Raw genomic sequence first — 16,328 nt, 5'->3', positions numbered from 1 at the left:
AGGGAATGCTTTACAATATAATTTACAGCTTCAGTATTCACACCCAGTAGGACTTTCATATTACAGCTGAAGCACGACCAGTTGTGTACAGAACATACAGCAGAATCACCACCAATGATGCTTCTTTAAGCATATGTTACATTAGGACCATCATAGGTCTGTGCTAGGAGTTAAGCTAGTCTTTGATTATGACCACTTTAGAGATGACACAACTTTATGGATGATCAACTTCTTTATTTGTGTTAGAAGTTGATCATCCATAAAGTTGTATCATCTCTATACTGGCAAATTCTAGAATGCCACTAAAACAAGATAACTAATTTGATGAACAGGTCTGTGCAGAGCACACAAATGTCTGTCATGCATAAAATCAGGTAAGATATGTACAGAATACAGCTGAAATCTCACCAGTCATGAAGAGCAACAATCCCAGCAATGCACAACACCACTCACCAATCATACAGATGCCATCCTCACAGATCAGATCAACTCGATTAACCATGCACTGTAGCAAATTCACCAACCATGCAGACCACCACACTCACTAACCTTGCAGAACATCATACTCACCAGTCGTGCAGAGCACCAGACACAATGACACTGCAGAGTAGTGTGCTCATCAACCATGCAGGGCACCACACTCACCAACCATGCAGAGCAGTACACTCACTGACTGCAGAGCAGTACACACACCAACCATGCATACCACCACACTCGCCAACCATGCAGAGAACCACTTTTGTCAAGCAAGCACAATCACCAACACTGCAGGAGAGCACACAGATCGACCATGCACAGCACCACACTCACCGACCATGCAAAACACTGCCTTTGTCAATCAAGCACAGCAGGCCAATCATTAACATTATAGAGCAGCCGTCATAATCAAGCAGAACACCATCACCCAACATGCAGAACACCCATCCTCCATGCAGAGAAGACCATGCAGGAGAATAAACAGTGGAACATACCATACTTACCCTGAATCGGTTCTCAGAGCATGTGTGGGTGAAGTCAATGACCAGCTCGAAGGGCTTGTGGTAGAAGGGCTTGAGAGTGAGAAGCACATGGTAGATCAACAGGTCACCATTAATTTCACCCACTCTGGAAGAGGAATCAGTCAGTTGGTTAAGCCCTTGCTTAAACCACATTCCAGTTTATTACATGTTGCCTAGCTATCAGTGCAATATGATGCAGGAATTTGGTTTTCGAAGCTCTCTTAGCACTAAGATAGTCGTAAGTTACTGCTAGTGTATGGCACTTACGATTATCTTAGTGCAAAGAGATCTTCAAAATTCTAGGTCCAGGTCTTTTAGTGAGAACCACAAGTGATGCTAGTATGGTGCGCATAAGCCGAGAAAGATAACTGGAGATTCAAACCTACAATAATAGGCTCCTGTTGTGCCCAAGGGACACAACTCTCCACAGTTAACTGGTGTACTTATAGACAAGGCGATCAATGCACATCTGGAGAAGGAAGCAACAATTTCCAAAGCAGATGTTTAATAAAATTATTTGAGGCAAAACATGATAACATGAACATCACTGATCAACAACAAAACAATGACTCCCAAAAATCTAAACTGGTGATGGATGAAGTTACTGACTTGTATCTCCTAGCGATGTAGTAGAATACAGGGTTGCCTCCCTTGCTCGTCCCCGCCTGGTAGAAGATGTGTTGGTTTTTCAACGATTTAAACTCATCCTTCTCGTGCATGTTGTGTTTAGACATGATCTCTTCAAACTTGGTGCTTGTCATGTCCATGCTGCTCCACCTTCAGGCAAACAAGGGAGGTAAGAACATGTAGCATTATGCGAGTGAATTTTATCATTTTCCCCAGTAAATTTACACATAGTAATCAAGTGAGGAACTGAACCCAGCCGTTTAGTGCTATGAACCAACACTTTCACCACTAACCCACCTAATCAATGTTTTAGTACTATGTTACTGTCACTCCTTACTGGCCCAAACCATTATTAAAATATTACACATGAATCTGACAACCCCACCAAACATCCAAAATTTGTAAATGTGAAGTGAATATACTCTTAAAAACTGAAATGAAGTTTTTTTTCAAAAACTTCGATTTTCCAGAAAAATGTAAAGTTTAATCAAAGACAAATTATTTAAAATCCTGTAATGAAGTTAAAAATCTCCAACTGGATTTCTATTATTTCAACCATGGATCCTCATTCTGTGCTAAAAAAAAGAAATTTATGACGATGTGGAAAAGTGAAACCAATATTATGCAAATGCCTGCCATTTGTCACTAGCAGGTAACTCATATTACTAATTTCTGACCCTTCTTTAAAGACCCTATAATTTTCCAGTAAACTTTAAACTTGGGGTGCATAACTACCTGTAAATACCACTGAAAATCTTTTACAATATTTCTTCCATGTTTGAACTAATTTTGTTCAGGACACTTCCTAAATGGCATTGTGTAATCACAGCTTTTGGCCGTGGGAGCCATGCCAATAAACATTTATCAGACGAGTACACAAAGCCCCAAGTCTAGACTACCAGTTGTCCGACTTTCAGTTTTGTGGAAATTGCGGTGGCTGAGCTAGATAGGTGGTTGACTTTGTGTGCTAGCGATTAGGCGCCAGACTCTGAGACTGTGGGTTCGAATCTCAGATGGGGCTCACCAAAAAAAGTACTAGAATTTGTACTTTACTAAGAAATTGTAATTCCAAATATAACATCTGTTACAATTTTATCTCTGATGTAGACATTCTTTATTGTTTTTTATCTTACTCAGAACCTCATTTCGTAAAACTTCACCATAGCTGGGTACACTGAAATTTACCAAAGGTTAAGGACAAAAATATTCAAGTTTTCACATGTACAATAAAGTGTTTCTTATCATCAAAGAACAAACTATGACAATAACCCTGCTCCACATTTAAAGTTTTTGTTTGTAGTCGAACCCCAACATAGCATTATTCCAAAATGGAACAGCAACCATGCAATCCCTAAGTCAAAAAGCCTGGCCACCCAATCAATCATACCTCTCATAAATAACATAAAAAGCTGCTGAGGACATTTCTGATCTGGATCCACGTAAGGGTTCCATGCATCCCCAGTCCTGGGCATGTCTACATTGTCCACCTGCCTACCCAAAACTGTCTGCATGATGAATTCAGCAATACCAGTGCTGTAGGCAGTCTGAAAACAATTGAGTCTGGACAGACAGTCCTGTGACGTATAACGAGCATCGATCCAAGCAATCAAGCTACCAAGTCTGACAACCCAATCCAGTTTGTAGCCTCTTATAACAAGCAGAGGTTCCCACACACCGACACTCTTACCGGTATCCAAACAGGAGAATGCATAACAAAAATGACATGATGATGATCATGGTGATCATGATGATGATGATGATGATGATGATGATGATGATGATGATGATGATGATAACAATAGTAATTCTATTTGTCTGTGAGACATGGGGACTGTTGATAGCTAATGTTAAGATGTTGGCTACATAAGCAATGAGAAGCAAGCTACACCCCAACCCTGCAGAAACATCTAGCTAACAGTTCTACGGTCTTATAAGAACAATACTGGACCGGTTTTGCACAGAGAATGAAGCTGTCCTCCTTGGCTGGTACACCAGTGGAATTCAGTTGTATCAGACTGGCGAGTAGCAAGCCAATTGCTTTGTGTAAGCGCAACACATTGCCTAGCTTTAAAAGTAGATAGTACTGAGGGCTTGCCCAACCTTTTTAGGAACAATCATGTGTAAGACCGGGCTTTTTTTTTATAATAGTAGCTATGCCCCTGTCAACCTTCCCTGACAGAATATGGAAGCTGGAGACTGCTTGTTTGTGAATGTTGGTTGACCTTGTATTCAGCAGTATTGCAGCCATACGACAGGCTTTGAATAATTAGTACCAGACAACCAGTGACTGAAGGCTTAGAGGTTCTACACCACTGTGGCAATAAGACACATATTCAGCCGAGGGTCAGAGAGACTTGACACATCATCCAATGTACCCTCTTTGGCATTTTAAGGACCTTTCCTCACCCAGACAACACAGGGACTAAGACTTGGGCAGGTGTTGGCCATTATACAAGCACAGAATCACAAACAGTTTGTTATGTGATTCATACAGGTTGTGGGATTAAGGGAGATACAATATTTCCTCCAAATCACTTGTGGACTCTCAATACAATCTGCCCACACACTTACTAGAAACTTGAATCCCCATCTCATCATTTTTGTGAGATCTGTTTGCCTCACAGTTACTGTTACTTAAACATATTTCAATAACTTTTAGAAACAAATGAGGTTTTGAGACAATTATTGCAGGAAACATAGTGGGCATAACTCACACTCTGTAATTTTCCAGAAAATGGTTAATGTTTCTGAAGGAACAGTTAGAGCCATCTTTGAATGTTTCCAGAATAATCCAAGAATATTACTGTTGGGTACATCAGAGCTGAACTCCACACATCAAACCAATGTGGAACTGAACTCGGTCTGTTGGCATGATGAGTAAACCACATGACTACCCATCACCTATTTGTAATGTGTTTAGTTTTACACTGCTCTGGACAATATTCCAACAATATCACGGCTGGTGGCACCAGGGTTTCACACACTGTACCCAAGTGGGGAATCAAACAGGGGTTCTTGGTGAGCCCTTAACCAGAAGGCTACCCCGCTGACCCTCACCTAAAGGTAACAGCATGGGGCTATATATAACCAAAACATGATATGAAGGAAAGGTAAGTCCAAACCAAGATGAAAGGATGGAATATCCACTGACCCATTGTCCCTCCCAGCACCCAACCCTTCTGTACCCACAACCCTGACATATTATCCGATCATATAGTTTTCTTATTTTGGTGCAACCTGCTTTCGTGTGCAACATATTTTCATGTGCACCAATATTTGAAAATCCTGGTTGACGACAACAGGACTTTAATATACTGACAATGATTGCAGGAAACCTTGTTAGGAAGGAGACAGTTCACTCACTGAGAGTCAAGAGGCCGATGCTCTGGAGGCCCAAGATACGCCAACAGTGTCGCCATTTTGTCAAATGGTCGTCTTCCCACAGCCTTGTGATCCCTGAAATAAACTTGTCTCACTCAGGGAGCATTTGGCTTTGTACGTCTCACTCATAGCAAGCTACAATGGTTCTAATTTGATATCAGTCTCTAAAGGGATATCTTCTTATTCAATTTGGTTAATACTATTTAAGTGTCTCAGAAACTGAGAAAACAGGTATCTACTACAGACGTCCAAATGCTCCCAGAATATGAATATTATATTTTTTTAAAAATTCTTAACGGTGTCAACTAAAAGATAAAAGCACGATGATACTTTGAATCGCAAACTAAAGTTATTTCTTGACTAACTCCGGGCAGCTGACACAGACTACTATCCACACTAATGCTACATGCACACTACGTTGAGGAGTGCTAGATCAGCTACGAAAGACTAACATCTGTGAAGGACTTGGATCAGAAGCGGAATCTCATATTCATGGCAGATCTTCAGAAAAGGCAGATGTTATTTTTATTTGCATGGCCACATGAATGACAAAGAAGTTTTTCAGTAGAAAATAGAGCTGATCTCTGAAATTAATATTATGGAGAGAAAAAGTGGCAATAGGAGAATAGGAGATGTGATGTTAACAAGAGAAGTAATGAAGTTTTGGGGATTGATGTCAAAAAGAGAATGAAGTCACAGTGGGGATGAAGTTTTTGAGAGAATGATGCCATTAGGGAAAGGATGTCAGAGATGGAAGGATGTCATAGACTGAATGATGTTACATGAAAAAATGATGTCATAGGGAAATGATGTCCAAAAAGAATATCATTGTGGGAATGATGTCACAGAGTAAAGTATGTCACAGAAGGGGTGATGTCACTGAAGGAATAATTTCCAAAAGGGAAGGAAGTCATAGCAGGAATGATGTTCTAAAGGCAATGACATCATAGAAAGAGTGATGTCACTGAAGGAATAATTTCCAAAAGGAAATGATACTACATAAAACATGAAGGTATTGCACAAGATGTCACTGCAGAAATCTCATACATAGAGGGAAGCATGCCTCAATGGGACTGGTTTTATAGAGGTTATGACATAGTTAATCCTCTTCATGAAGTCATACAAAGAGATCGTACATTTCTGCCATATATTCTCCGAACTGCCATGGATTTGAGCTCTGCTGTAGATCGGAGTCCTACACCTATGCAGAAGGGAGCAAGAAGCACACAACAGGTATCAGGTAACATGAATGATGGTAGCTGACAAACACAACAAGCATGAATGGAACTTCGGGGGCCTCAATATGATAGGCTAATTTCATTTCATAGCAAATACTGTCAGGCCTCAGTCTGGCATTCAATGCTAGCATTCTTCAAGACTGCTCCTAAACAGATGAAATGGTGAAATTGTGTTGCTTATGGTTTATTACAGCTACATACATGAGCTATTCCTCAGTTTGATATCCAATCAAGATAAGTCAGTGGCCTGGACATGACACTGCTGTGAATGATACATCTGTTATATTGATGCATGTCTGCTTAACATGGGAGGAAACCCAGAATAACGCAGGTTTCAAATATTTCTGAATTTGGTGAAACCTAAGACTACGGTGCTGTCAAAACAAAGACAACACAGCAAATCGGGAATTTGAAAATATGAAAATTATGATCACCAGATTCTGGCTCAACAAAGGAAACAACTCTGCACAGCAATTTCTGTAACCTTAGATAACTGTGTAGCTCGTGTGCACTGTAAAGAATGGCTGCTTCCAAAGTTTAATTATTTCTCACTGTTACACCATTCAACATCACATCGTATTATCTAAATGTGGTATGAGTGAGTGAGCTGGGCTGAATATCATTTTGAGTTCCAGTTCTTTCACCCAGTGTCAGTTTAATGAGAAAGTAAAACCTAGTGATGCATATGTTTATCACTTGGAAATCACAAGCAAAGGGGCAAATCTGTTTTCAAAAACCCAATCACATGTTCCTGGCCTTCACAAGGGGGATAACTCTACATATTGTGATACCTCTGATGACTGGGCAACCTATATCAACTCACAATGAAAAGATGATCACAGATATTTATTGTGTTTTAAATGATATAGAGTGAGAAAAATGAAGGCTTGGTCACAAATACCGATATTTTCCAGAAAACATTTCACTAACAACTGTAAGAGCACAAAAAGCTCTGCTGACATACAATTAAGAGAGAAACAATTCTTTGAAGATAACATCATCCAACAGCTGAAGCACTGAAAGAAAGGTTCACTATTTTGACCAGTATCACAGTTTGTTTTAACAAACGTTTGGAAATGAAATATATAACAATATTTGACAGGTATAAAAAGGCATTCTTGAACAATATCCATAGCCTTCAGGTCAAAATTCAAATTGTGGTCTGTTGCATATAAAGCATGTAACCATGGGAACACCCAAATCTGAAGGCTTGATCGTGACACTGACACATATTGTTCAAAGCTGCATCCTACCCAACTCTCACTTGTGAAACAGATGATTTGATGATGTTGCTAGTGAATGTCGTATAATGACCAAATCAGCAATATTTCAGCAGAATCAATTTGCAATAGGGGAATTCAGCAATAAAATAACGTTGGAGATACTACCATATTTTCTTTAGCATAGTGCATGATTTTGAAAAAACAAAACCTCACAGCTGAGTAGAGGGGTAAGTGCATTATACAAGCCTCAATGAATTTTGAAGTGTTTGCTGACAACTGAATTTGTTTAAGGGAAATGGTGTAGGTTTTTTTACATTTCTTTCTGCCCTCAATACTCTAAAATGTTTTAGCCCAAAACACTAATTTTTCTAGATGGGTGGACATTATGCTCAGGCACACACCATACTCAAGAATATATGGTAATTATGAATTCAACTTTGGCACTACATGTGGGACGTAATCTAGACAGAACAAGATATATCTTGTTTACACCAGTTTTCATGAGAAGAGGAAAAAGACGATCACAGACAATCAGCCAGGTCACACATTACTCCAACTCTGATCTCTAAGCTTAGTGCATGTTTATTACACAAAACATCACACTCAGCAACAATCAAACTACATTACCTTCCACCATTTATATTTGTTTGTTTGTTCTTAAACACCACACTGAGCAATATTCCAGCTATATGGTAGCAGTTTGTAAATAATCCAGTCTGGACCAAAGAGACCAGTGATCAACAGCATGAGTATCAATCTACGGAACTGAGATACTAAGATGCGGCAATCTAGTCAGCGAGTCTGACCAGCCGATCCCATGAGTCGGGACAAACTTGAGCTGCTGAAGACCAATTCCAACCTAAATGGGTATCCACCCACATTAAGCTGACATGCCAGTATACACTTGGAATACTATTCTAAAAGACATTTAAACCCAACTCATTCACTCACTCTATCATACAGGGTGTGTTCAATAATAGCGCTTAGACTAGTGTAGCGCTAAGATCACTTTGGACAACAGCAATTGGGTGAGCACAAATAGGTTACTTGGGCATGAGACAGAAAAACAAAAGGGTTCTTAACAATATGGGGAAAAATATATTGGGATGAAAACACGGGAGACAGTATTTCTCCCTATTTCGGGATGCCTAGTAGTATCCCCCGAGTCTATGGTCAGGATGAACTAACACGGGGAACATGCACCTGTCCTCTCCCTGCCTTTGTCTGAGGCTCTTAACACTTACAATAGTGCTTTCCTCAAAACTAGTTATTCATTACTGAAGACTGTACTAAATCATAATTCAAATAGTAATCAAAAGCTAATTTTCAGAATTCATCAAAGTTTTGAAGAAGTCTGAGCCAAAACCTTTTATCTGTTTATCATTTTAAAAGCTGCTGAACAATAAGCAAGCTAGGAAACTTTATGAAAGGAACTTTTTAAATAAATTCAGATGCGATGTTTCAATAGATCATTACAATCTTGCCTGACAATGGGTTCAGGATCTGTACCGAAACATCCCATCATAAGCCAAGACCAACTACTTCATGAATGGACTTATTGCTGTCGCAATATCATAAAACCGTTGATATCCGAAAACTATCACTATTCTATACACAAACACACCAAAATGCATGTTACAAGATTGAGGCTTTGGGCTTGTAACTTAAGTCGTAAGTTATGCTTGCAGTAGATATTTAAGCTTGAAAAAGTTGTATGTCTACAAAAGCCACAAGCCCACGTCTTGTTGATGTTACTTCTATTAGATCAAACATGGTTCTTAAAGAGGATTTGGAATGTAATACTCAGACATGGGCACAACAAAGCACAAACAACACTGAAAATTTATCCGGGGATCTTAGGGTCTGTTATTGCTGATTTACATCCATCTCAAAGACAACAATCCCAGAAGTTGTTTCAAAGGCATTTAGAAGTTGGAGGAATCAAACTAAAAATGCTTTATGGTTCAACTTCTATATTATACAAGGTCACAACACGGAACAAGCCCTCAAACAACAGAGACAGAGGTGTTTACTTACCCAATGCATGGAACCACCTTATTCTCACCTTATCCAAATATCTTTACCTGTAACTCGTTAACCTAATCAACACAAACCTGCACACCAATCAGTTGAAGCCTGTACATCATTCAATCAAAGCCTGTACATCAACTAATAGAAACCTGTATATCTTGTTACCCATTGTTATCGGTCTACTGTTATGTGTATATAAACTACAACCCTTTAGTTTTACCCTCACTCCACCTGAAGAAGAGACTTGGATCTGTCTCGAAACATTGTGACCTTGTATAATAAAGAAGTTGAACCATAAAGCATTTTTAGTTTAACAATCCCAGAAATCTGTGGAAAATTCTCAAGTCTATATACCCTGGGGTTAAAAATCATAGAGGGAGAAAAACAGAGCATTCAACTTTCCATTTGCAAATATCCACTTCAAATTATGAATGGATTATGTCCTTGAAGTTTGATGCATTCATACATAGGGCTCTTACATCTGAAATTCTAAAGGTCATTGCAGGGGCCCTGGAACTCTTATCTTACATTTTGGGCACTTCAAAGGAAATAGTAACATATTTTCAACCCACAGAATAGTATGACATTGACCAAAGACTCTGTACAACTTTAAGGACCCCAATCCACAAAGTAGGTCTTATAACTCATTGTTAATCAAAAAGAGTTCCAACAGTCGAGGAACAGTTTGAAGGGGTGGAAATGAACTTGAGCTCAGAAGACCAAGATGACAAAATCCAGGAAAGACTAAAATACACGATGCATATGCCTAATACACTCGAGGAAACGGGAAACATGAAAGCACAAGTGTTGAGTTATTCTTTTCCAGGGTTCTTCACAAGGTATGAATTGCACTGAGTGAAAATCTGGAAATAATAAAGGAACACCTGTACCTTCATATGTTCCCTTATTTGTTTCCAATAGTATCTGTTACCCGAAAGACTACTAATCTTTACTGTGGACTTCCTCTTTTACCAATGAGGGCAGGCAAATTGGATCATTTTCGAAACCTAGTGAAAACAAAAATTAATTTTGAACCCTTTTTTGTGGAACAGGGCCCTGTTTAATATCAGGCATATAAAATGCACAGTCAGCACTTTTTACAAACGGCCTGTACACAAAGGCAGTGAAAGGAGCTAGGCTGAGAGGAAGGCAAGGGTTAGAGCAAGATGATGTTAGGACAATGTTAAGATGATGTTAGCATACATACAGGCGAGCCGGGCCGTCCCCAGCCTCACATACGTAATTCTCCGTGTGTACCTCCAGACTACAACAGATAGTTACACTTTCAAAATGGCCGCTGAAAAAAGCTTACAGGTGGCTAGTGATGATAAAAAACATCCTTGATGTTGTACATGAAGCAATGATGCTGCTGAAACTCTAGACGAACCGTAAAAATTTGGTAGATCAAACATTACCATAATGACATGCTGATGATACAAAAACTTTCAAAATTACAACTGCCAACTAATCATGTACAAATGATATACAGAATGATTATTTGATCAAATCTGATCTTATTGAAAGAAAATGATGATTAAACATTATGACTTTTAATTTTTATAAAATTGGATATATTAATATTATAATCATGATTGTAATGAATAAATGTCATGTTCATGATATTTGCACGACAGCAAAATATGCAGACATGCTATCACAACATCATACACCATGGAAACAGGAACAAAACAATGGAGATTCTGTTTGTGTCCACAGACATGTCTGATGCTAATAAATATCAGTAGTGACTCAGCAGTAGTTTCTGGCAAGTAGCATCTGAACTGTGTTTTCATATTCGCACACAAACACTCAAGGCCCTAACTCAGCACACAGAAAACAGAGTAGAACGTCATGCACAAAAGAACAACAGCGTGCCTGCATGCTGGATCATATTGTTAACCCTAACAAGAATGTTCTTTGTTCCCAAGAAGTTTATTATCAGCCCCAGTATCACCATAATGCCATTTTACATTAACAAGAGATGACTTGAGTATGTGTTTTAAAAAAGAAAATAGAAGAAATCACTTCCAGAGAACCAAAACCCCCAAATTGCAAAATATGGAACAATTTCACATCAAACATTGTACATTTTATAAATGTGAAATTACTATCCAAGGTAAAAATGAACAACACTTTCAACTGAAATTCACCAATTTTTTTTCAAAAAATATGTTTCCCAAGTGATTTCTGTAATGTTTTCTTTTCCTTAATTCTCATCACAAATATTTTACCAAACTATTTTCAGTATATTAAACAAGAGAAAGTATTTCCAAGTGTCATGCAGGATAGCGGGTCACATGCAACAGAACAATACCGTGCAAGCTGTGACAACCACAAAATATTAGTAGTAGTATTATCATGTAACTACTGCATGATCTGAATCCTGAGTTGATGTACATACCCAAAACAAAGGCTGATAAGCAGTCTCATTAAAATCAAAATGACTTCTTTGGCTAAAGGAGGTCTCACGTCAGCCCATTTTAGGTCAGCTAGACCAACTGATTTGGGGATAACTGTACTGTGTTTGACGAATAGGTGAACGTATACCAGTAGTTATATAGCAGCAAATATAGTTGTGCAATGTGTCAATGATATAACTAAATTTGTGGCTATATAACCACCAGTACATGTCTCCAATTCGTCAAACACAGTACAGTTATCCCCATTGTAATTCAATTCATTTTATGCCGTTTTTCATTAAATTCCTTATTTAAATCAGGTCAAAGTTCCTCAAAGGTTAATCATGTCATTCCTTGAACTTACACAATCAGAAGACAAATTAGTTCCCTCCAACACATTTGTAATGTGCACATTGACTAAATCTGACAATGATGAATAAACCGTAGCGTTACAGTTAAAATGAATAGAATTAACATGGGTTATCAGAAATAAGCGGGCAGCTGAAAATGATGACAGTCCTCTGATTCCTCACCAACAGACTACTAGCAGATCTGTTGTCAAATGACATCACAATGGGTGACATCACACTCCATAATGACATCATAAATCTTGTTCCATGATATAATAGCGATAGGTCAACAGCACGTAGCAAGTAAGTTGTTTGATCTTACAACTAAACTTATGACACTGTTGTGTCTTGTTTAACACAAATTTCATTCATTTTTTTGTGGGATAGGTGAACTGACCTAAGACTTCTGCAAAGGACAATGTCTGGAAAAACAGTGTTACCCCAAAAGAGTAGGGATACCTTCAAAAGTTTTGGTGAGTTGGTTTTCAAATTGCGACCCTTTATGCTGATCATAAGGAAATTTATAGCACTGACCAATCAGAAGTTGTGTTACATACTGTGATGAATTAGTATAATTATTCACGTGAGGTAATTTGAATGACAATTGTGGATTGTTTCTTTAAACACTGCAAATGGAGGAGACTTTCCATGGCTCGTGTACTGTCATACAAATTCAGCCTTCTAAGAGACATTTCCATTTTTTTTTCATTTCAAATTTTGAATTATACCACTGAAAGGAAGTCGTAAACTTGAAAACCATAACATGTGAGTGAGCTGCTTTCTGAATGGATAAGGTCAACTTCATGTCAGTCGACATGACCAAGAAGGGATGGCCTCAGATTTTTGTGTCATGGTATCAAGCACTATGATTTGATTCAAATGAGACTCATAGAATTTGGTGATTACTGAATCATCTCCAATCAAGAATTGTTCGTGAGATAGTTACATTTTTACTTCATATGGCTTAACAAACCCTTTCCTAATTATTTTAATTAAATAACACAAGAGTATTAAAACCCAAACATTTAAGTCCATTAGAGTGAAATACAAGTATTAAAAAGTTCTTTTTCACTCCAAAAATAATGGTTTTATCCATGAATTGAGATCATATTCCACATACATACATACAACATGCATGTTGTACCAATCCATATAGTGTCCAAAATGAAATGGATTTACCAAACAACAGTATATCAAGTCATCCTTGATTTTCTAGTGTTTTACGTCTTCATTCTGTTCTGATAAATATCCTGGCTCCAGTCCAAGCCAATCATTATTGTGAAAGTGGCGCCACACTTTCCAGTTCCTATCACCAGAATCAACATCCATGAAAGATTTGTCTTGATCTTTTACTTGAACATTAAACAAGCAGGGAGGAAGCTTTATTTAAGTATTTTCCAGGAAAATTGTTTGTCTATTTCTTTGTTGCTTAATCATTTCCAGCAATTTTCGGCAAACTCTGAACCAGAAAATCCAGTGACTGACATCAGTTGGGATACAAATACAAACAGGCTGAGAAGGAAGGTTAGAATCAGTAAAATTGTTGTTTTTACAGAATCATGAACCAACATGTAAATTTGACTGAACTAGGTCTGCAAGCCTGACCATCCCATTCTGTTAGCAGTCTTTTGCAAGTTCGAGAACCCACCTTTCAAAGCCAAGTATCAGTAAAACCAGTGATTATTTGAATCATGAATGACGTTGGTAATTTGATTGAAGAGCTATCTTGTCATTCACATCTGATTTGGAATGGAACTTCAGTGGTGAACTGGTCAAGGTCATTATGAAAACAGAACGAAGACTAAAAACACTTGATAGTCGAGGATGATATCCAAACATACACAACCAAAACATGAAACACAACTGACGACCCAATCCTCAGACAAAGTGTTATTGTTATATAGACTAAACTAAGCCAGTATTAGTAGTTATTAGAAACTACATGATTTACTTAATCAATTTAGCATCCAGGAAGCCAATGTAATTAAAAATTTCAATTTAAGCGAAAAAAAAGTCAAATCCTACAGTGATAATTATTTCTGTTCCAAAAACAATTCGAATTCAGAATCAGTAAAAGTTTTGATTTTGACAGTGCATAATTCCACAATAACAATAACAGAATCATTTATATCTATAACACGCTACCAATTTGTACAGTCCGATGAGAACACACACTATGATGACAAACTTCACCACACAACCATGTTAAGATACCACCACAATGTTCAAACAGTGATACTTGTCAAGGGAGGTAACTCTACGCACCTGCTGCTGGATAGGTAATCCCCTATTTTCTCCTGGTTATTCCACAATAACCGATGTAACGCAATGACGTTAGCATCATTGATGAAAGACAAACTGTGGTTCCCTGCATCAAGCGTCTCACAGTCTGATGCAATCTCTGTAAAAAATCTAAAAAAGTAGTGTTCATATTATTTCCATACTTTAGATCAAGTCCATGAATCATCGTACAGGACACAACCTTCTCATCAACAGTACAGACTCATCAGTGCCGCCTAAAAATATTCAAACCATAGATTGATGTTATGAGTACTAGACAAACCAGTGGCTGATGTAATGAGTACCAGACAAACAAGTGGTTGATATTATGAACACTGGATGAAACAGTGGTTGGCATTATGAGTACTCAAGTGCCACAGAAACCAGTGGTTGGTGTTATGAACTCCAGACAAGTCAGTGGTTGATGTTATGAGCACCCTGCAAACCAGTGATTGACACTATGAGTGTTGTTACAAACACCAGACAAACCAGTGGTTGATATTATGAGTATCAAACAAACCAGTGTTTGATGTTATGAGTACCCGAGAGACCAGTGGTTGATGTTATGAACACCGGATAAACCGGTGTGGATGCTATGAGTTTCAGAAACACCACTGGTTGATATTTTGAGCCTCAAAGAAACAACTGATTGTGAGGGTAAAATTTTATGTTGCTTTTCTGCAAGAGTCCAGTAATATCACACAGCTTCACTCACTGACCCATGTGGGGAATTAAACCTGGTTCTACAATATGACAAGTGAACACTATAACCACTGGACTTCCCCACACACATCCCTGCCACATGAAGTATTACCACAGGTTACATGTGATGACAAACCACACAGCTTACTTTCTGCCAGCCTCAAAGTTGGACTTAAGGAATTCATTGAAGGCTGTCATGTGCTGTTCCTTGGTGAAGAGCAGGTGGTTGGCTATGTTCTGCATAATCTTGCACATCAGTGTCAGTCCCCGCTTGATTCGCAACGTTGGCTCCTCTTCCACAATGCCAGACTCGTATGGTGAAACTACAAACACGATCAACACACCCTCTAAATTAATCCCAGAGTCTCAACAATGGCTATACTTCATATCAGAATCATCCCGATGTTTTACAAGTATTGCATTTGCTTGGTTTTGCTTCTGAGGCATTTGAGGACTCAAAAATATGAATTTCAAATATATTTTACATTTGTTAAGAAAGGTTACGCCCAAGAAGAGTCAAGATTTGGGGGAATCGACGAGTCAGTTACAGCTCCATTCAGTCACCTGCTGATGCTTTGGTTTCAAACTTGAGTCCTTCAAACAGCATCAATTAACAGTGCTGTAACATCCATGACTGATGTTTACATTGGGGCCCTGAGATATTTTTGAGTAACTTAAGACACTCAATAAATGTCATTGATGCTGTATATCCAAAAGATACCGAAGTGAGAAAGTAAAGATACAAAGTCACACTGGCAACACTTCAGCCATATCATGACATTTTCATCCCTTTATCACCCTTGATTATTGATGCACTCTTTAAAAAGATCTTTCCCACCTGAAATATGCTGCCAAAAATTGGTATCCTCCCCTAAAGTGTCTGACAATGCTTTTCCAGCAAATTGCGTCAAATTAACAAAAAGCAAAGAATTAACAGACATGTAAAGGATTCTGGAACTACTTGTTACCATGATTACTGACAAAAATGATACTTTTTTTAATTTAAAGAAACTGCACACTGTCTTCCCAAAATTATAGGAAAGAAATAGCTGTTTGAGTCAAAACATCAAATTACCAAAGAACAATGAGTTACAGTCAG

General features: G+C 38.2%; 1 protein-coding gene across 18 annotated transcripts in view; it reads right to left on the bottom strand.

Annotated features, from left to right (window-relative positions):
• Positions 1-16,328, bottom strand: part of LOC137294944 (neurofibromin-like) — an 85,060-nt gene that overhangs the window by 32,610 nt on the left and 36,122 nt on the right. For 7 of the 18 annotated variants that reach the window (XM_067826202.1, XM_067826169.1, XM_067826210.1 and 4 more), the window contains exons 33-38: positions 15,378-15,552; positions 14,513-14,659; positions 10,706-10,762; positions 4,989-5,081; positions 1,608-1,775; positions 972-1,104 (exon numbers count right to left, since the gene is read on the bottom strand). In XM_067826202.1, the coding sequence (XP_067682303.1) occupies positions 972-1,104; positions 1,608-1,775; positions 4,989-5,081; positions 10,706-10,762; positions 14,513-14,659; positions 15,378-15,552 (773 nt within the window). The remainder of the gene's footprint in view (positions 1-971; positions 1,105-1,607; positions 1,776-4,988; positions 5,082-10,705; positions 10,763-14,512; positions 14,660-15,377; positions 15,553-16,328) is intronic. The other 11 variants (XM_067826186.1, XM_067826225.1, XM_067826217.1 and 8 more) reach the window with 4 other exon arrangements.

The sequence above is a fragment of the Haliotis asinina genome, chromosome 1 (genome assembly GCF_037392515.1).
Source record: "Haliotis asinina isolate JCU_RB_2024 chromosome 1, JCU_Hal_asi_v2, whole genome shotgun sequence".
In the NCBI taxonomy this organism is placed as follows: Eukaryota; Metazoa; Mollusca; class Gastropoda; order Lepetellida; family Haliotidae; genus Haliotis; species Haliotis asinina.
Note: the sequence above shows the minus strand (reverse complement) of the source record. Positions and strands in the feature narration are given on the sequence as shown.